Below are 16,067 nucleotides of genomic sequence, written 5' to 3' on the forward strand. Positions count from 1 at the left end.
CAGGTACCTAGGTGATTATGGTGCACCTCGGTATGGGGGTAGCACGTACTCAACCTTGCGCCCAAGTCACGAGCACTGCAGGAAGGATGAAGTTTCTCGGTGATTGAGATACGCGAGCTTCCCCATTCAAGCATCGCTTCTGTTGCCTTTTCTGTATCTCTTCCCATCATCACGCACTTGACCCACCTGCATCTCGAACCTCAATCATTATTGTTGAAGCCCCCGAGACCCTCACACTGTCTTCGGTCTTTGATATCACGCGACCTTATCGATATCCTCGATAACGGCTACCACGTGGACATGTCAGCCCTAAATGGACGGTCGTGGGAGGGTCTCCGATGGAAGGAGCAACGGACTCATCACCAATTACCGTCTCGAGTCGCTGTTGCCGCATGAAGAGCAAACGGCCACTTTGCACTGCATCCAAAGCGTTTTGGCCCCAATTGGTTCGTGGGCCTTTGTTGATTGTTCCCCATCAACTTCTACTGTGTCCTTCTTCACCCTCATCACTCCTCGTTGGACCCTGCTGTTTTGTTATCAACACTCTTCTTCAAACTCCATGGTGTTTCTCGCAGTGCTATCTTCTGAGTTTCTCTCACAGATTTACCCGGGGTCTGTTTCATTCGCTTGGCGAAGTCGGAAGCTCTCGCAGTCACCTCGTCTTCTATCCCTCGAGGATATTCCATGAACTCATCCAAGCCTCGTTTCATCTAGGCCCTCCCTTCGAAGGGCCATTTGTTCTCAGGTCACTTGACCTCCCGCCCCGTTTTCCTTGGGAGACATAGTCTTCTATGCTCTCGCATTGCTTCGGACACCCCCAATTGCTTGACCTCCTTGTCAACTCGTCTCTACCTCACCTTCTGTGCTTTAGCCAACCGAAGCATCATCCCAAAGCAGTGATTCGTTGAAAATTACAAGACAATCCATCGCCTCTATCCCGCTCACTTCACCGTCATCGGCACTTGACCCGTAGTGGGGAACACGACGACAGGATGAATGAAACCGAGGAGCAGCTTCGCCGGCTGCAAAGTCTACAAATGGTAATCCTGTGCTCTCATTTCTTACATGATATTTCTAACTGATAACTCTAATAGGCTGACCTGGGAACTGCCCGCCGTGAAATAATCTCCACGGCCGAAATCAAGAAGCCGGCTCAGGTGCAGCTTGGCGCGATTGAATCGCGGCGCCAAGTCGACCAACGGGACAAAGCTCAGCTGAATAAATGGGCAAGTAAGTACTGAAGAATATGTACTCCAGAACATTTCTTGCCTTATGCTAATATCGATGGAGACTTGCATGCTGAAATTGGCGACACCGGTGGAATGGAAGGGCTCCAGGACATAGGTTCCGGTCAGTCTCACCGAGCCAATCTTCATGCCATGCTGCATCCCGAGGGAAGTCAGCTGCGAACATATGCCAACCATCCTGTCCCTACTCCCTCTGCAGGTCGCGGTGGTGGTTTCATAGGAAAGCGAGGTCGTGGTGGACCCGTTGCCTCTCCCGCAAGGGGACATGTTAATATTCCACATGCTCCCGCAAGGTACGAGATTAACTTCTTTTTAACTTGAAAGAAACGCAAATTGACGGAGACAAAATTGCAGATTCCCGAGCCACGGAACAAACAATCGCAGCGTCGGTCGACAAGGTCGTCCTGAGCCTCACACTCGGTCCGTCACAGTATCATCCGGCTTCGGGTTGGATCCGGCACTCAATTGCAACAACGATGATAGCGATGCCCGCGGCCGGGGAAGAGGTCGAGGCCGAGGCCGAGGGAGGGGCCGGGGCAAACCTCAAGAGCCAGTTCACAGTAAGTGAAGAGTGTGGAACGAGCACGGAAAGCACGTATAGCTAACAAATTTGTTCGAAGAATCAGTCCCACCTATGACTAGCAGAGCTCAGCGGCCCCCACCAACGCAAGTGATTCTTTTCTTGGAACAAAATCTCTATACTAACTGCTTGACCAGCCAGGACTTCACTACGAAAATTTCGGACCCCGCGCACTTCATGTCCCTACTCCAATCTCGCCGAGCGTCCGAAAAGCCAAAAGCACCAGTTGAAAGCATCTTTACTGCTCCAATCCAGGACGTTACAGCTATGCAACAACCCATTCTGCCTAACAAGCCAGAGACCAAGCCGCTCTTGAGCGAGAAAAAGCAGAAGAAAAGTATGGTTGAAACTCCCCCTCCGCCCGTCAAACCTCAATACCAACCTCCCCAACCGCTGACACCGTCGTCTCGCACTGCTCCGCCTGAGAAAACGGCCTCATCCAAACGCACGAAAGCTAGGGCTGCCCCTATCAAGCCTTCCCCGCCGCACATTGGAAATTATCTCGTGGAAATACCTACAAAGCCAGCGTCTCATATTCCTGATGCGAGAGCTTCTGGCTCTAAGAAATCAAAGGAAAAGGCCCATCTACCTATTCCTATTCCTGCTGATCCGAAGGCATTTGGAGTCCCCGCAGACACACTTTCATGGAAAGTTTTACCTGAGGAAGAACCACGAAAGCCAGTTAAAAGCAATACGAAGGTTCCAACCAAGCCAACCATATCCCATGTCGAGGTTCAGAAGTCCCTAGCTGCCAAAGCTCCACAAATGAAAGACAGCAAAAAACATGTTTCCTCTGGTAGTCAGGAACCGAAATCCAAACAGCCAGCTCAGTCTAAAGCCGATGTACCTACGGTTGCATTCCCTCTAGATCTTTTTTCTGCGGGTGCGGCACCGATAACCCCTCGATCTTCCAAGGCGAAGACCATTTCTAGTCGAGCTGCAGCAGAATTGGAAGGTCTCAAGTTCATCGAAAAGGCTGAGGTCTCGAAGCCAGTTTCAAGCATTGACGAAGTCATTTCACCTAAACCTGCTAAGCAACTGAGCTCAGAAGCTCAATCCGATAAGAAGAATCAGGATGTCAATGCCAATCTCCTTGAGCTCTTTGAAGAATTTTGCCAGTCCAGATATGCGCCTGGACTTACTCCTCTTGATGTCGAACGAATTGTTGAGGCAAAAATTCGTCAGAGAGAGAGCCAACAAGGTAATTTGACTCCGCCTGTCTGATATTTTGTAGAATCATTAATGTCAACTAACGTTACTCACACACTCTTTAGTTAGCAAACGAGATGTTACCCCCTTTGATCGACATCGATCGCCGCCTCCGCCCCATTCTAACTCTACCTCACCTCCATCTGCCGATAAACGCAGAGACAGGCCTCGTGTGCCTGGCCTCTCGCCGACTAGAAGCGATGATTCCGATATCATAACCCGCTTTGAAGCTCTCCAAGTCTCGGATAAGCTTGCTCCTCCACTCGAACCGCAGCGTGCAGCCTCTATCCCAGATCCTGGGCCCCTAGATATTCCAAAGAGACCGAAAATCTCCGACACTTCCATCCAGATGGCACCTGCTTCAGAACCGCGTCCTCGAGTGGAAGCTACTAAGAAGCCCCTGGCTATCAATGATTCTATCTACGCGACAAAAGTTTCTATTCCTTCCAAGGCTTCTGCCCCGTTGAAGATTCCTGCCTCGATCAAGGCCCCTACCTCACCTGATACCAGTCTCATCGGACAGAGGCCCCAAGCTCCAATTCGGGCGTTGAGCGCAAACCATCCAAATATTCCCACATTACACGAGGAAATACCCGTTGGTGTGCGCACAATCGGCCCTGCTCCATACAATTCTCCTAAGCCACAAGGTGGAAAGCCAACTGGAGTTCGCACCATTGGCCCTGCTCCATACAAAGCTCCCACAGCGCGTCCGAATTCTTCCGAGAATCGAACCTCCGGTGCTATCAGCCGTACTTCTAGCTTTGTGCAGTCGGGTCAGTCCAATAACCCCGTCTCACAGCAAGCCCCCAGTCGGATATTCTCCATGCCCGACCCTGTGACACTCCCACGACCCAGTGCAAAGGGTATGGTGACCCCTCCTTTCCGCCGCCGCAAGTAAAGAGCATCAAAGTTGCGCGGTTCCAGGGCCAGAGCCTTTGCTTTACTGGCCTTGGCCAAGTCTTAGTTGACTCTCTGAATTTGTTCCCATCTCTTCTCCAGCCTAGTTAAGAGTTTTGATATCCTTTGCTCGCTCTGATTGAATGATTACCAATTTTCGGTTAATCGATTTGTCCATTAGTGAGGGATCAGTGATTGTCCAAGGACAGGCTTTGTATTATTAATGATAATTCCTAATAATGTAATGTAGCCATTCACTTCTTTTCAAACCGATCTCCGGCTGTGGACGCAGAACCTCTAGTACAAAGTACATGTGGAACATTCATTCCACGTGGCGAACGATATGGGCACTTGGTATTCCGGACAGCATATGGGGTTATGTTTGTCAGTGGCAATTCTACAGGGCCTGTAGCCAACTTCAAATGGTACTTATTCTACTTCCGTATATCAAGCGCTCTATGACCATTGAGTCTCGATCTAGTAGAAAGCCGATTGGTTCCGATAAGTCTTTTACAATCGGTGACATAGCATCAAAACAGAAAGTAGAAAGAAAAGAAAGAAAAAGGGGAAAAAGAAAAAGGGGGAACAGCGCAAACATGATCCATCACTCTGTACTGATTTACCAGGGCTGTGATGACGTCTGTGGTCAGAAGTACGCAGTACTTTGCGTGTACTTTTGACAAGCCGCCAAAAGAACAAATTGGTTTTTTTATTTTATTTTTCCCATTTGTAAAAAGAATTTACACGACTGGTGTTTCTCTTGATGCATTACTGCCCTAAATCCACCTAATCGAGTACCATTCCATCAGAGATGACAGGGACATCGGGCAGCTGCAGGCCTTTGATTTACGAAAGTACGTGTACAATAGTACCTCCCCCGGAAGCTCTAGACCTGCCTACGGAGTACTCCGTACATGTAGATACTTTGGCAACTTATAGATGACACACAGGACGAGAAATCGAGTCGGACTTTTCCCTCTCTTTCCACTTGATCAATAATGCGGTCAGGGAATATCCAAGCCAACCTCGGAACGTGCACAATATGGTCCCCGGAAGCCCCGCCGTTCGGGCCGTTCCTTTTAATTTTAATTTTAGTTCTTTTGTATCCCCTTTCTCGTTCCACCCCAATTGACGTGTCTATTTTTCGTCTCCTACTCTTTCCATCAACGATCGACCGGATCCAGTCCCCCCGTACTGCGGGTGCGACGAAATCTGTCGGTACGTCGACAATCGGGAATTTGGGATCGCCGGGGAACATCATCCGACTTCCGGACATTAAAGGCTGGTCTGGCCAAAGTACTTCCTAACGGTCCAGTCTATCAAAATTGATTCGGGTGTATGGGCTTGGCCGCAGGATGGTAGCAGGGCTCATTTACATCCTGGTCGTTTGTGATATGTTGAGCTTGATCGGGGTGTGCGGGTGTGCTTGGGGCTTTCTTTTCTCTCTTTCGGTTTGGCAGGAGATATATCAGACTTATGTAGTTACGGAGAACTTGGGCTGGGCTAGTGCCCTCTAAAGACCGGAGTATACACGCATTATATTTTTTTCTGAAGATTTCGGGCCCAGGTTGTAGTCACGTCTTATCGTCCCAGTCGGTCTCCTTTCCTCATGTCATTATTCCCGTTTCCGACATTGGCTGCATTTACGCATCTAGAGAGGCATGGTTATTTTCAGTCAGAGTGTGTGGTGGGATGTATGGTATCTCTACCTTCAAAGCCATACGCCCGACGTCTATAGGGTTGCTGTACATCCAGATCATACGGTCCTTTCCACGTAGGTATATTGATCACATTGTCCTAGAGGGATTAGACAAGGCCATTTCAGGTTATTCGGGCTCGGATCCTCACTGTTGAGATTGTCAAGTTCGCAGTGTCCTTGGGTTTTGAGTTGGTCTTGAAGTATAGAACCATCCCAACCACAGCAACAAGAACGAGACCGACAAGGGCAGTGTTGAATGCATTGGTATAAGTAAAGCAAAGGCTAAGGAGGGAAGCCATGGTTATGGAAGAGTAAGGAACTGTAGCAAAGAATATACGGGCTGTGTCTGGATGGATTGTGGGAATCTATCGTTCTTTAAATATACCTAGATACCTACAATTCCACATCAACGGGCCTCATGGCCACACCGTCGCGTAGTGATATCAATTTTAAAAAAGCAACTTGTCTGTTGGCATTCTGACAGGGGTACGGAGTACAGTACATATTCGTTTCGCCAGAAAAGTTGGAGACCGGAAAATAGACGCCGATCAATCAACTCGTGCGCGATGCGCTTGGCCCTTCTGCAAGAGACAGGGGTCCGCAAGCCACGTAGAAGAAGAAAATCGCATGTTCAAAAAAGACAAAAGCACCGCGATACATGCCCGAAATAAGGAAAGGGGAGAGAAGAGAGAGAGAGAGAAAAGCCACTCCGCCATGTCCCTCCTGCAGGCACGGATGTAGGTAACGTCCGGGGGAGAAACCATCCAAGGCCGAAGGGCGAGGTGTCCAAAGTCCCAAAGGCTAGTCTGTTTTGAGATAATGGGCGCTCTTCGACTCGCATCCGGGAACTGGATCAGCTCCCGGACTTCCGGCGATCTGGGTGAGTCCACCAGCCCAGACTACCGGGATTAGTTGCCCCGATTTGAAGTTGCAGGTGAGATGCATGGAGGATCACATATTAACCCGGGTGAGGTTCCGCGCTCTCGGGCCCGAGAGCCTGTATTGACATGCTTTGGCGATTGGCTCTTTGACAACCACGCTAACCGGAGAACGGAGGAGAACAGGGGGCCGGAGATGGCGGTGGAGAGGGGGTTGGAATAGGAGTCTTTAGGCAGACCTTTGCCTTGTATTGCAGGCTTCTTGGCACCGAGCATATCGCTGTACGGGATTAATCCAGACGTCAAATATTGATACTGGCAGCTTGAGTCAGTCACAAGCTGCATTCTTGATAGGATCATTATGTTGCAAATCAAATCCTGCAACCCATGACGATCCTCTGGTCTAATTTGGTCCTCGTAGTGCACCTCTGCAGTCCAGCTTGCTGCGGGTCCGTTTCAGGATAACAATAGGAAAATATGCCAATATGAATGAATGTACTGAGATCTAAGAACAATCCCCATTTGATTCCCCCCGTTGAGGTCCTGTGAAGCCTCGTACCTTCCAAGACTCCGAGACGCCTATCATACTTCCCCAGTCCGGTAACCATGCAATGACGCCAGAGACCAGACTTGAAAAAAAAAGAGAAAGAGAAAGAAAAAAGGTTAGATGAGATAAGCACGCTTGTACTTGAACATTGCACGATAATGCACCCTCCTAATGGACACAAATGCCAAATCAAATCATTTTCATTACTGGGTCGGTGGACGAGGCCCAGGCGAGGGTCCAGACGGATCAGCATCCGAGACCCGGGGGCGTTTGGGGTCATTTGGACCAGACACCGGGGCCCCAGGGTATGCACTAGGAGCATCACCATTAGTGACATCTACCAATGGAGGTCGTTTGCCGTTCAAATTCGCTTGTGGTGGAACACTGCCTCGATTTACCACAGCTGGGTTGGAAACGTTCCTCTGGTCAAGGTTGGGCCGGGTCAATGGTCGGTAAGATGAGACAGAAGGGCCTCTGCTAGCAGGGCTACTGATGCCCCCACCAGGAGCACCGACTCTCCGCTGCAGATCAGTTGCGGGATTTATGTAATCGCGTGTAATGTTGTTCACCGTGTTGTTAGGTGCTGGAGAGGCACCCCCCGACAGCATGGGCCTAGAGATAGGGACGCTCTTGGTATGGTCTACACCAGCTGTCTTGCGGATGGATGGACTTTCAGCGTGTGGGTCAAACTGGGGTGCCCCCGAAGGGACTGAATTTGGATTTTCGCGGAGAAGATCAACGGCCCTGGCGGAATAGAACCCCCCTGATGGGGTCCCTGGCGGTGGAACCATTTCTTGGTTCCCCTGAAACCCTACAGAAGCCGGTTCCTTTTTCACCGGAGGCTGGGCAATATTGTTTTGTGGAGCATTCTGACCAACAGATTGCTGTGGTGGAACTGACGGTCTCTGGTTTGCGAGGTTTTGGACAGGACCTTGCGCGGTCACTGCGCGTCCTTGTACTGCACCTGGGGGTGGGATCCCTGATTGGTTCTGGCGCAGGTTCACTGGATTGGGACGGGCTGTTGGGCCGGAACCGTTCCAACGCTCTGGTTTTGAGGGTGTTACAACGGCGGCATTGAATGCTGATCGAACCGGCGGTCCTCGTTGAGGTACTGGGCCGTTGTTTAGTATATTGGGTTGTTGTTGTCGAAGGGTCCCTGTATCAATGACGATCTCATCAGGATTCCCTGTTTCAGTCTCAGCCACACCAAAATCAGCCTCGTCAAAAAGATCACCTAGAGACATTAGCGAGGTTTGAATATTGTATCTGTTGAGACATACTGCCAAACTCTCCATCCCCTTCGAATGAAGCGGTATTCCCTGGATTAGTGCTTCTCGCTTGGTGTATAGGACGGGGAAGGGGTAAATCGTCCTCTTCCGCTGCACGTTTGGGTGGAGGAGGTTGTTTCTTAGCAGGTGGTGCGAAATCCGGGTGGCGATGAAGGTCGTCAACATCCCATTTTCCCTATCGTAATGATCAGCAGGGCAAAGAGCATCTTGAGAGCACCAGGGACCTTACAGGCACTGCTTTGACCTTGGTCACCTTGGACACATAGTCTTTGTCATAGATACAATTACCCAACACATTGCCAAAGTTTCTCAATGCGCGTTTCAATGCGTCCGTTGTGCCTTCTTTCTTGGCTTTCTCAAAAGCTGCGGCCTTGCCCTTGCAGTTCTCGATGTGTCCGTAGCCAATATCCTAGAGACTGGAGTTAACACGACATCCTACCCAAAATTCATAACCGAAAAACATTGATTTACCTCATGGAAGGTCCCATCTCTCAGAGTGACCCTCATGATCACCGAAAGACCCAGGCTGACCTTGCCTGTGTTTGGACTCTCCTCAACCTAGATAGTCGTTAGCCCGTACCTGTGTGATTGCGGGATACAGTGATAAACGTACAAAGTCAATCTGAACGAGCTGGATCGAGCTAGACCAGCCATTGAATCCAAACACCTCATTCGCGAGGTTGATACACTTATCTGCGGAGAGATAGTGTACTTTCTGCCCCGCAGCACCAGGGCGTGCAGAAATGTATTCGGGTCCCAGTTTTTTATCGAGGCGGGCTTGTAGTGTTGCGATTTCTTGCGCTGTGTATTCACTGATCCGGCGTTGGGGTTCCTCGAATGGGTTCGTTACGGCAGTACCTGTAGCGTTCGGCATCATGATGGATCCCGCACCACCGCGATGTTGGTCACCAACGCTGAGGGTATCACTGTCAGTGGTCGGCTCCATGAAGAACGGGGATTTCAGGTTTCGAGGTAATGGGTCTCACGCTGGCATAATTTGGGATAATTAACGTCGAGTTGGATGATAGAGATGCTTGGGGCGTCTCGTCGCGTATTGTATTAGGCACCAAGACGCGGCTCATCGCGACATCACATGACGATAACATGATAAGATAAGAATTCGAGCTGGATGCACACGTCAGGTGAAGGTGAAGATGATACTAATCCTAGTAACTATATCACACTATTCGCAGTTACTGAGAGAGCTAGTTAGAGAGCCATTATCAGACTATTTGGAGAAGCTATTTAAGCAACCATAGTGCCATTCCCATTTTAATGCAAGATTCATCTCATTTCTCATTCATTGCTAAAGCTATCTATCCTCTAGAACAGATCAATCATTGAATGACGAGACTGGCGCTGGGCACAAGTCCCAGTTCCTTCAAAGTCTCCCCAAAGAACTCACTGTTGAACACCTTTCTGGGGAAATTCTGCATGAAGCTCTCAACTTCGATCCCATCCTGTGACCTCAAAGCAGCGGCAACCTCAAACAACGTGGTTTCAACGGGCAGCGTCTTCATGATGTTACCCTGAGCTGACTGGAATCGCAAACGTGTCTCGGTATAAGCGGAAGCAGGCTTGGAAGTGGTGGGACCAGATGAGGTGGGGACTGGAGCAGTGACAGGTTGAGGAGGAGCCAAACCAGCACGCTCCGCTCGCTGCTGCTCTGCTTTCAATCGGCGTTCCTCTTTGTCGGCCTCGATCTTCGCCTTAATGCGCTTCTTCGCCTCGATCTCATCTTGCTTCTCCTTCTCTTTTCTGGGCTGCCTCCTTCAACTGTTGCTTGCGCTGGAGTTCCTCTTTGGCATCTTGAGTCTCCTTAGTGCTCTTCCTTCGGATTTCCTAAAGAAAACAAAAGTCAGCAAGGCATCACAGATCATTAGGTTTTTGGAACAAAAACCAGGTATACGCACTTCATTCCTCTTCTTGTCGATCTTATCTTGTTCTGATAGCCCTGCACGCTTCGCCGCAAGCTTCTCCCGCAGCTCTGCCAGTCTTTCCTTCTTCTGCTCATCGGTCAACGGAGCAATCTCCTCTGTGGACTCTGCGAAGTCCACGTGTCCAGACTTCGATGCGTGAAACTCGGCCTGTGACTGGCCTCGGAACTTCTTGCCACAATCATTGCATACCAAGCTGCGTGGTTGTTCGCCTGGTTGAAGTGCGGGGCTTTCCTCGTCGTCTACCGGTTGAGATTGTGCCTGGATCTCCTCCAACGACTTGTCTTGGTTATCTTCAAGCCACTGTAGTGCGCCTTGTACTATACGAGCCATCAGATTAGATTATAGTTTGGATTGGGCGGAATTTGCAGAGACTTACAGCCGCCAGTCTTCGTCACTGCGAGCTGGGCGCGCTCTTTGTCGAAGCCCATTTCAATGAGCTGGTCGAGGTCCGATGCCATAATGAACGGTAGGGTGCAAAGCAAAGGTAATAAGATGTAGCACCTGTAATATGAGCGTGATTTTGGTGAAATTGAATCAGAGAGATGGTGAAAGGGCGAGTTAAGGTACCGAGAGCAGACCGGGTGACGTATCAGAAAGGCGGCGAGCGATAAGGCCCGCCCACCTTCCCCGGGTTTCTATGGCATCGGGTCTCAATCATCTAAGGAATATATCATCAGTTATGGGCTATTTGAATAGTATTTGAGAATATACAGAGCAATTGTATTCCGATTTGTTGCAGTTGTTTAGCTATCTACGTCGCCCGTCTATGATTGTCGCTCATCGAGGCTGAAAAGCAGTGGCGTACACAGCTCATAAACTGTTCTGTGGGTATTTTCTAGCATTGCCCTTTTTTGTCCTCCATAATGAGGTATTCTTCTAGCTGCAGCGAGGTGGGAGCTAAAATTGTATGTGCCAGAAGCCTATAGATGAACACTGCACCTCAAGGGCTCTAGATGGGATGACCTCGTAAGAAACTCCCCCTTAATGTACTTCGTAGAATAGAGAGATATTTAAATGCCTTGAGGTGTCCTACATGAATCTCATTCTTTCAATTAATACATCTTTCGCCAATTCATCTCTCTAAAGTTACTCCTGCTAGTATATCGCGTGATTTTGAGCAGTCTCTTTAATGTCATGATGCACCTAGAAACTTCAATGATACGTTTGTCAAGCGACCAAAACAGAAGCGGAAGGCGTGCTCGAGAAAAGGGGATGTAAAAACACCCTCTTATTAAAATTCCTAGTCATGGGACACTAGGCTTGGGTAAAGGGAGTGGTTCGAGAATCAGAATGGTAACGAGGACTGTGCTTAAAACAGGACTGATGACCTGAAACTGGAACATTGGATGTATCAATGAGACTTAGCGGTATTGGAAAGGCTATTTTGTAGCCGATTGCGATCCATTCAGGGCAGAATTTGAGCTCGATGGATCAAATCTCAATAAAATATGGATCATGTCCAGGTTAAACGTTGTGTGGGTCAAGTGGGCTGTTGCACGCTCTATTGTGGATGTGATATTAGTCGTGGGTAACAAACCAGCTCGGCCTCTGAGCTTGGTATTGGACATTGCACGTCTGAACATGAAAGCTTGGACAAAGCTCAAGAGAGCAGGCCAATAATCTGAATGGTGTGGATATGCAATTCAGAGAGGCATTTCCGAAGCAGAGGATGACTTAACAACCATAGCGTTTTGGATTTATTTGGCAATAAATATGCTTTGTTTCCCCTGTCAATATGTGTAGAGTCTGCTGCTGGTTCTGGTCCCTTAGATCAGAAGTATCAGAACGTGAACTGCAATTAAGCATGAGTGGGATACATGACAATCGACCCACAGCAGGCATCCATCACATGCAGTGGAGAAGGGATATTCACCCCAGGATACGAAACAAGCCATTTGAAGATCGTGAGGATGCAAACAAGATACTTCACGCAGCCTCGTAGTCGATGGGCCCTAAAAGCTCAATGCAAATCTTTAGCGTGAAGAACAGACCAACCAACCTCGGACCGTTCTACTTATAGCTCCCGAGGTTGTCCACAGTGACATCACCTGACTGCTGAGTCACCATCTTTCCCCAAAGTGGACAATAATCAAACTCCTGAGGTGTCAATTTGGACATGATAACCATCCCACGCCTTTAATTCCGAATCGCAATCTAATCGCACGCAGTCCTTTGTCCTCTTATCATCTGTGACCCCTTCTCCGATCTCTTTCACCCTGACCACGCGCATCATGACTATTCAAATTGAGCCCTCCGAGTTGGGCTTCAAGCGTGAGTGCCAGATCTCCAACCTGTCGGAGACCTGCCGAGTTCAACCGCTCATTTCTTGATGATAGGTCCATTCAACCATGAAGTATGCCAGATTCTGCGCCTGAGCAATCCCAACCACGAAGCTGTGGTCTTCAAGGTATGTATCACGTATCCCTCCGCCTTTGTCGCGGATACAAACAGTACTGATGTATGTCTTCACCGCATTAGGTCAAAACCACCGCTCCCAAACAGTATGTCTCGACGATGATTTGCGCGCATCCCTATATCCGATGTTTGCCATCTGACTATGTTCCAGTTACTGTGTGCGCCCAAACTCTGGCCACATCCAGCCGGGGAAGACTGTTGAGGTTCAAGGTTGGTTGACAATCGAGTGCGCATAAAGTATACATATCGGCTGATTGTTTTCCATAGTGTTGCTTCAGGCCATGAAGGAGGACCCTGCCCCAGATGCCAAATGCAAGGATAAGTTCTTGGTCCAGGCCGTCTCAGTCTCCAGTGGCTTGGAGGATGCCAGTGTTGGCCAGATTGTATGTTAACACCGAGTCGCCGCCACCGAGGCCAACAACTAACATATCCATCTAGTTCGACCAAACCTCCAAGTCCGATGTGATTGAGCGCAAGATCCGAGTGGTCTACCTCGCAACAGATGCTTCTTCAGAGAAGGCTAATGAATCGGTATGCGTTTCGACGACTCTCTCTACCTATGCACACGGTCTAACTCTCTCTAGGTGCTTGATGAGGAGCCTCCAATGTACACCTCCCCCGGCGGTGGAAACTTCCAGACCCCAGTCCCCAAGAAGATCGAGTCCGATGAACTACCCCCGATTCCTGCTCCCAATTTCTCCGAGAAGGTCAAATCCGAGGTTCCACAGCGCGAGCCCGCACCTGTAGTTTCAGCCACCAGGTCGGCTGTCACCAATACTCTTCCCTCTAATGAAGAATTGAAATCGCAGCTCGCCGAGGCCAACGCACACATCCAGCGATTGAAGGACCGACTTGCAGACCAAGGATTGAGGCAGCGAAAGACTGGTGGAGAGGCCCCCAGCACGGCCGGGTCTGCCACCATGCAGCAGTCACATGTGCCAACGGCCAGTGGAGTCTCTATCCAGGGTGTCGCAGGTCTCTGCCTACTCAGCTTCCTGATCGCATACTTCTTCTTCTAAGCTGGTCTTCTGTTTGTCGCTTTTTCACGGTCTATCTGGCTTCGTTGCGCTTCTTCACTGCGTGATAATGCCTCCGGTCTAACGTCGCTGACGCCTCCTCCAAATTCCCATCTACTCTTTGATACTTGAAGAGCATGCCCTTTTCTTTCTGTTCTAGCATCAGCCTTTCCTTGCGTCTGATTTGATTTTTCCCCCCTGGTATTGATACTCTTTTCTGTTGCCTCCTCTTGCTTCTTGCTTCCGAGCCTCTCCTGAGACCTGACAACTGTCTTGTCTTCCTTCGTTGTACTTGCTTTCCTTTGTCCTTTTTCTTCTTACCCTCCTGTCTTGTAATATCATTTTATGATGAACGGATTCGGCCTTTTGTTGCTTTTCTGTGTTTCATAAACCATTCTCAGAGCTGGGATAATTCATGGGATCGCTCTTAAAGCGAATTCAGGTTATAGCCTGGGGCCACTTCCTTCTTCCTCTAGAGATTGTTTGACTATGGCCATCCCAGCTATCTTTATATCCTAAATGGTCTTTCACAGAGGGAAATATCTACCTAGGGACTTAACCACCCGGCAACATCTGAGCAAACGTAAATCCGTCTCAGTCCTTTCAACATTCCCGGTATCAAGCCGCCTAGAAACCATAAGATAATAACCCATTTTGATTGTAATTGAAACTCTAGGATTCCACCCAGCTATGTATGTAATTGGAAATCGCCGATGTTCAACACCACATGTCATACATAAAGGACAGAAAAGCAGTCCTAACATTGGAGCTCACTCTCCTTCCACCCATCACCCTCCTCGCCAGCCGGACCCGCCGACGCAGCCGAGATACCCTCACCACTACGTCCAGATCCTTGCTTCGACGCAGCATTGTCTCCTTTCTTCCCACCACCAACAATCCGACCACCCTGCTCGCGCTTCACACGACACCACATACCAACATCCTTATCCAAGATGAAGGTGTAGATAACCCAAACCCAGCTGCGATGACAAGGCAGCGGCTCATAGAACTCGCTCGCAATCTCATGCAGCTTGTGTAATCTCGTCCAGGGGATGGCGGGGAAATCATGGTGCTCGTTGTGCAAGCCGACATTGTAGGTGAGGATGTTCAGCGGGCCGTAGTACGAGTATGTCTCCGGGGGAGGGAGAGAATCAAGCGGGTGGGGGGTCTTGTTCTTCTCGTTCTTCTTCAGCTCAGTCAGAGACTCCGTGCCGCCGGTTTTGACGTTCGAGAAGAAGTAGTGCTCTGCGATGAAATGGCCTGCGCAGGGGTGCAGGGATCCAGCGAGGAACGAGCTCAGCAGGAAGTATAGTATTGGTTGCCAGGAGCCGCAGAGCTGGGTTAAGGCGTAGTCGACGCTTAGTTGCACGAACACGTTCAGGAGGTGGATGGAGGTGAAGGGGGGACTGTAGATGAACATTGGGCGGACGGCGTAGAAGAGGATTTGGAAGGTGCAGAAGAAGGTCTTGCCCAGGAGGGAGTTTAGGAGGAAGGCTTCCACAGCTGTGGGGAGGTCGGTGTCCAGGCCTGTTACGCCGAGGGATTTGTGGTGTGTCAGGTGGTAGGGCTGGTATTTAGTTAGTTTGGTGCTTTTCGTGGGATTCGGTGTGTTGTTAGGCTCTTGGAGGTGCAAAACATACTCTGAAAGCTGCGCTGTATGGCAGTCCGATGGGGATATTTGCGAAGATGGCTAGCAACCGGTTGGCGAAGGCGGACCGGAATGCCAGGTTGTGTGAGATCTCATGGATTGCGAGGAATAAGTTCTGGTTGCAAGTCGCACCGATCACGTATGCTGTCACCAGGAACCGCCAGTCGAACATCGAGGTGTTGCGGAGGAGGTAGGCACATGTGAGTTGCAGGGAGACGACACCGAGGACGACCCATTTTGTCAAAGGCTCGGGGCCACATAGTTTGGTGACCTATAAAAGCAGGCGCACATTCATTAGCATCGCAATTGAACTGCTTGAGGCTATCCGTCGCCCAGGGCAAGTGAACAGGTGTATGCAGGGGACTCCGCACAACCTCCGCATGGAGGTGTCGGCGAAGACCATAACACCAACAGATGACCCCGAATCAATTTCACCTACCTCCGGATGCGCTTTGATAATCGCCTGCCGCCTTGAGCGGTGCGGCTCTTCGGTGTATGTCCAGAAGAAGTGGTCGTCGACCAAGGCCTCCGGTGCCTGGATTCTTGTTGATTCTTGTGTTTTTGCGGGCGCTTTGGCTGCCGACACCCGAAGGTGCGGCGAAGTTGTTTCGGCAACCGCGGACATGCTCGGAATTGGTCGATATGTGTCAGAGCTTAGGCCATGAGAGACAGAAGGGACCAATTTTGAAAAGTCGGGACACG

At 49.8% G+C, this 16,067-nt stretch overlaps 5 protein-coding genes across 5 annotated transcripts; 2 read left to right on the forward strand and 3 right to left on the reverse strand.

Moving 5' to 3' along the window:
• Window positions 1-992: 992 nt before the first annotated feature.
• Window positions 993-3,934, forward strand: N7457_002237 (uncharacterized protein; the record flags this gene model as incomplete). The annotated part of the gene is made up of 7 exons (XM_057173283.1): window positions 993-1,040; window positions 1,095-1,230; window positions 1,291-1,540; window positions 1,602-1,807; window positions 1,868-1,913; window positions 1,965-3,028; window positions 3,102-3,934. The coding sequence occupies 7 exons, from the start codon at window positions 993-995 to the stop codon at window positions 3,932-3,934; spliced, it is 2,583 nt and encodes an 860-aa protein (XP_057033434.1).
• A 3,326-nt stretch (window positions 3,935-7,260) lies between these two features.
• Window positions 7,261-9,292, reverse strand: N7457_002238 (RAD52 DNA repair protein RADC; the record flags this gene model as incomplete). Its single annotated transcript, XM_057173284.1, has 5 exons — window positions 7,261-8,291; window positions 8,338-8,521; window positions 8,576-8,755; window positions 8,818-8,904; window positions 8,960-9,292. 5 exons carry the CDS (start codon window positions 9,290-9,292, stop codon window positions 7,261-7,263), a joined length of 1,815 nt encoding a protein of 604 aa, XP_057033435.1.
• A 391-nt stretch (window positions 9,293-9,683) lies between these two features.
• Window positions 9,684-10,744, reverse strand: N7457_002239 (Ubiquitin-associated/translation elongation factor EF1B N-terminal eukaryote; the record flags this gene model as incomplete). Its single annotated transcript, XM_057173285.1, has 3 exons — window positions 9,684-10,109; window positions 10,260-10,603; window positions 10,663-10,744. 3 exons carry the CDS (start codon window positions 10,742-10,744, stop codon window positions 9,684-9,686), a joined length of 852 nt encoding a protein of 283 aa, XP_057033436.1.
• A 1,773-nt stretch (window positions 10,745-12,517) lies between these two features.
• N7457_002240 (uncharacterized protein) lies at window positions 12,518-13,720 on the forward strand (the record flags this gene model as incomplete). The annotated part of the gene is made up of 7 exons (XM_057173286.1): window positions 12,518-12,557; window positions 12,623-12,693; window positions 12,765-12,787; window positions 12,853-12,911; window positions 12,969-13,084; window positions 13,140-13,232; window positions 13,286-13,720. The coding sequence occupies 7 exons, from the start codon at window positions 12,518-12,520 to the stop codon at window positions 13,718-13,720; spliced, it is 837 nt and encodes a 278-aa protein (XP_057033437.1).
• Window positions 13,721-14,474: 754 nt separating this feature from the next.
• Window positions 14,475-15,990, reverse strand: N7457_002241 (sphingolipid delta(4)-desaturase family protein; the record flags this gene model as incomplete). Its single annotated transcript, XM_057173287.1, has 3 exons — window positions 14,475-15,284; window positions 15,358-15,636; window positions 15,805-15,990. 3 exons carry the CDS (start codon window positions 15,988-15,990, stop codon window positions 14,475-14,477), a joined length of 1,275 nt encoding a protein of 424 aa, XP_057033438.1.
• Between the last annotated feature and the right edge of the window lie 77 nt (window positions 15,991-16,067).

Source organism: Penicillium paradoxum (genome assembly GCF_028828445.1).
Source record: "Penicillium paradoxum strain IBT 22861 chromosome Unknown utg000003l_segment0_segment0, whole genome shotgun sequence".
In the NCBI taxonomy this organism is placed as follows: domain Eukaryota; kingdom Fungi; phylum Ascomycota; class Eurotiomycetes; order Eurotiales; family Aspergillaceae; genus Penicillium; species Penicillium paradoxum.